At 40.5% G+C, this 5000-nt stretch overlaps 1 protein-coding gene across 1 annotated transcript in view; it reads right to left on the reverse strand.

Annotated features, from left to right (window-relative positions):
* The window catches only part of cckbra (cholecystokinin B receptor a), a gene marked incomplete at both ends in the record, with an annotated part of 27046 nt that overhangs the window by 7566 nt on the left and 14480 nt on the right, over positions 1 to 5000 (reverse strand). Inside the window, one exon of the mRNA XM_080531865.1 lies at positions 1332 to 1580. Coding sequence (XP_080387991.1) covers positions 1332 to 1580 — 249 coding nt within the window. The remainder of the gene's footprint in view (positions 1 to 1331; positions 1581 to 5000) is intronic.

The following is a 5000-nucleotide window of genomic DNA, read 5'->3' on the forward strand; positions in this document are numbered from 1 at the left end:
CATTTTAATCAATACGTTACATCGTGCTTATTCATGTCAGACTGGCCTTAAACGTTTGCCCGTTTCTCCGTGCTGTGAGAGAACGCGTGATGTCAGTATGACCAGTAGATTCAAGAGTTGGTCCCATTGCCTGGTCCTTGTTCAAATAATTAACTTGATTTTGCCAATCTATCTGATATGGCAAGGTGATGAGGCAAACCATTCTCTTTTCAAACATCAGTATACCCCGCCACCACTGTATATGATCTATCCAAAGCGTGTTTCACTGTCTGTGGTGTGTGTGTGTGTGTGTGTGTGTGTGTGTGTGTGTGTGTGTGTGTGTGTGTGTGTGTGTGTGTGTGTGTGTGTGTGTGATGTTGTAATTGTCAACGAAAATCACAGAGAGGTGCTTATTCTAGAAGTTGGCTGCACCTTTGACCATAGCCTAGAGGAAGCCTTTTTAACCAAAATCTTGAAATACCAACAACTGGAGCAGGCAATATCACGACTGGGTTACAGATGTCAACTTTTAGTTTTCAGATTTGGCAGCCTGGGCCATGTTCATAAGTCTGTTGTTAAAGGCCTTCAAATGGCTGGTCTACCTAAGAGAAGGGCCAAACAGTTAGCAAAATATTGCTCAGTATCCGCTGTTATTGGTAGCCGCTCAATATGGAGAAGGCGGTGCTTCCTGTACCCATGAGCTGGATACTGTCTGTTTTACAGTACTGATACTGTATCTGTCAACCCACTGGTATCATCTGGTGTGAATAACATCCTGTGTGTGGCAGAACTGGTTGTTGGCTCAGCATTACTGTAACAGATTGTTTCCATGATATCAAAATGCACTGTTAGTATTTATGTCCTTTAGAATTGTACATGTATGTGGACATAAATAAAGCTTTAAAATGTGTGTGTGTCACCTTTAAAACACATGATTTACATTCACAGACTATGAATAGGCCTGGAGGGGGACAGTCTGTAATCAGTCTCCAAGGTGTCTTGGTATGCAAGCTTTTCAAAGTGCATCTTGACTCACACTTAAACTCCTTAAGCTCTCGAATTTGAGCTTGTGCTTGACAATTGTTGAATTTGAGCTTGACTTGTTATTCAGTGTGTTTTCATTTGAAAACCAACATGGTGGACAGCTGTTAGTCGTACTGTTTGGTTGAACACATAAAAAAATGGTATGGTTAGGGTTACCTTTCCAATACTGGATACCTATCCAACCACTGAATATACAATTTGGCAGTATAATGCTCTGATATCTGCTACGTCCACTGGAATGTAACGCTTTGCTATCATGTAGTAAAACAGTGCATGAAGGGTAGAACACAGATGTTCCCCAGTCTTACCCATTAAGTAGGTGACAATCTTGCACATGGCTGCTCCGAAGATGAAGTCCTCCAGGATGTTGGGAATGAGGCTGAAGGGCATGCAGAAGATGGCCATCATGAGATCACTGACAGCCAGTGACAGCAGGAAGGAGTTGGTGACGGTACGCATACGCTTGTTGACCAACAGAACCACGATGATCAACAGATTCCCAAAGATGCTGAGCAAGAAGATGATAGAGTACAGCAAGATCCTCACTGAGTCCATTTCTGAGAAAGAGAGTGAGAGAACGAGAGCGAGAGAGAGAGAGCAAGCAGGAGTGAGAGAAACATTGTGTGTGTGTGTGTGTGGGGGGGGGGGGGGGGGTTTGGCACAACAAAAAAGACACAATTAGGGAGGGATTGTTATCTACAACACCACAACACCAACACTGCTGAATGCTACACCAGCATTGTATAGGCTAGTTAGAGTCCTATTTTCTACGTTTTTTGACAGTATATGCTGGTCTGCAATTGAGCACCCCTGTGACTGCAAGGCCAGAGAGTTTCAAGGATGCTCTCTGCTGTGGTTGAGGCTGAGGGTAAGTGACGGGACAGGGTCACCATTGGCTGTGCTTGAGCGGGATGAGCTGGGTGATTAAGAGGAGAGAGGGCAGAAAGTGATGACTCCCAAGGCCATGGAACAGAAGTTTGCAGAATGTGTGCCGTGATCTGGGCTGTCTTCCTGTAAGGCATTTCATGGAGCGTAACTAATTTAAGCATAGGCTACATACATTCCTCTACAAAGAAGAGTGGCAGGTAATATGTTGTCATTTGCATTTTAATTTCACTGAGCTGTGAAGATTATATTTGTCAACAGCAAAAGTATGCAGTTTAGAATGTAATTATTATTTTTAAACTGTAGTGCTTGTGTTTTATAACACAAATGTGCCTCAAACCTTGTGTGCTGCTATTTCTGCCAGGTCTCTATTGTAAAAGAGAGTAATCTCTTTGTGGTAATCTGGTAAAATAAAAATCTACAGTCTACATCTGCTCATTGCTGAAGACAATTATTGGATTTTAACAGCTCGTAGAAATGAGCATGAACACAGGAATATTATATTAATGTTATTTGTTTTTTTTTGTAATTTATCTAAAATTAATATCTAAACACACTCAAGACACAAAGTGTACTAGGCTACACCAGGTAAATCATTTAGTCTTTCATAATGATTACATGTTAATTCATGATTTAGAAATGAGAGCTTTGAACATCCCAGAGAAGACAGTGGTTAATACAGTCTCTGTAGTTGGTTAATTAAAAGAAACATATTTATTTAAGCATTGAGGCATTACAAAGTAGGATTAGGCAGCCTACAAAGTTGGATTAGGCTAGTGTGTTAGCGAGTTTAGCAATTTATTGGCCTGGGATTTGTCTGTTAAGTGTCGCAATGTCTTAAGGCTCACATTAGTCATGTTGACGTTTTTTAGTTGATATACATTTAAAAAATATATAAACAGTAGAGCGCCAACGTAGTTGTCAAGTAAACCATTAGTTGACTAGTCGGCTGGAAATATGCAACCTCTGGCCACCGAGACGAAATTCAACTCCAGGATGTATTTATCCGTCTCAGTCACTTTTTATCTCCGAGTCACCACTGGAACAATTGTTGAGACTTGGGTGAATGATGCTTCTTGACAAATAGATCCATTGTAAGGAGTTTCAAGGTGACAGTGATTCATCTTGTGATGGTGCAGCTAAAGTGATAGGTTGATCATAGGTTGAAAACGTCATAACAGGGTGAAAGAATATTGGCCAAATTGTCAAACCCTTGGGAATTAATCATATAAGCACTACACGCTCCGGTAACTCTTCAGTCATGTTTGAATAATTGTCACCAATTCACACAAGGAGGAGAGCTGCATTTGTGGAAGACAACATGTTTACTGTACACGTGTTAGGCTAGTAACAAGTTAGGTTAGCTCATTGGTCATTTGATATTTTAGGCAATACAGCTTACAGAAGGTAGTAATGTGAGAATATACACTAGGCCTACTTCTACGTATTCATGTGAAGAAGTTCCCAAGTAGGGCAAGGTAATTTTTCTGTTTTTTTACAGATCATGGAAATGCATATTGTGCTTTCAAATGATGTGTCATACATTTAAATCTTAATTCTTAATCTTAAAATGTCTGTTTTATCAGCACCGTTGTAAAGCACTTTGTGACACTGTTTTGGTTAGGGTTAGGTTGCTATATAAATACAATTATTATATTCTTATTTATGCTCTTCCAATCAATACAGCTCTGCACTTAAATCCAAGCTCTTTGACATGAATGCTCACTACAAATCGAAATCATAGAGATGCAAATACCAATAATGCCCTCATTGCAATTCTCGTCCCAAGACTCTTAACCCTGACCCTAACCCTAACCCTGACCCTAAGTTAAAGTAAAGGGTTGAAAAAAGATTATAAAACCTGTAAAAGTTAGAACTATGTCTCTTCCAATGTGTAGACCTTTCAGAGGAAAAGTAAAGATTAAGTATAATCAATGACAACAAAAACACACAAATGTGATACATGTGAGGCCTGCGAAATGTTTTTGATACTTTAATGATTGTTACCAGCCTATACAGATGACAAAGCAGCTATGGTTGTACTGTATTCTACTTTATTAGTGTAATGAGAGAGGTTACACTAACCTCAGCATTATTCAGGCCAATTAGTCTAAAACCCCAGAAGGACCCAAATCAGCACAAGCATATTTTCCTGTCTCATTATGGCAGCTTTGTAATCTAATGGGTGTTTGAACTACATAAACAAGCCCAGTATAGTCAATTATCCATGAGGCCTCGTCAACCCTCCCCACACAAAATGTCTACACAGATATAAATAGGGCTCCAATACCGCTCCAATAACTAACCCTAACCCTATCTAACTCCCCCCCCCCCCCACCACACACACACATACGCACACACAACCACCCCCCATCACTCCCCCCACCAACACACTCTATTAAACTAATTTTGGTCATTTCGATTCAGAAACATTACATTTGGGCGGTTGCCTAAATCTTGCCTTGCAAACAACCCCAACCCAGCAGTCAAATAAATCATAGCCTATGTACAGGTAATGGTGAATTAATTATACTGTAATATGCTATTACAGAAGATACTGTCAGAACATGCCGCAGCAGAAATTAGTGACTAACTGCTCTCTTTTTTCAAACACCCAGTAGAGCTCTGTGGTTCCACACCTGTGGTTGCTGTATACAGTACCTAGTAATTATTCTCAACCACTGATTGATGGGTCTGCTTGCCCACCTCGCTCTAGTCTCTCTCTTCCAGGATAAGTATATGATTGCCAGCATATGAATAACTGCCTAACACATCTGTGTCTATGTAGTTGCACTCTTATGGGACAGCACTTCAACAAAATTAATAAAAAACAGACCATCTATTTGCAAATTCAAAGCCAAAGACACAATTAAATTTTTGTTCTCTATAGCACAGGGCAATAACCATTGAAGCTGGTATGAAGGTTAGGACTGAAGGGCAAGAGGGGGATCATTACCACATACCAGACATATCAGATACCCTCCTATCTGCCCACCAATTATCCAGGTCAGATTGACCATGAACATCAGACGGCAGACCGACCATCCAGATGCCTCCTGGGTTCCCGAGACTCGTTTATTCTCTGACACTTA

The sequence above is a fragment of the Nansenia antarctica genome (genome assembly GCF_963989245.1).
Source record: "Nansenia antarctica genome assembly, chromosome: 5".
Classification (NCBI taxonomy): domain Eukaryota; kingdom Metazoa; phylum Chordata; class Actinopteri; order Argentiniformes; family Microstomatidae; genus Nansenia; species Nansenia antarctica.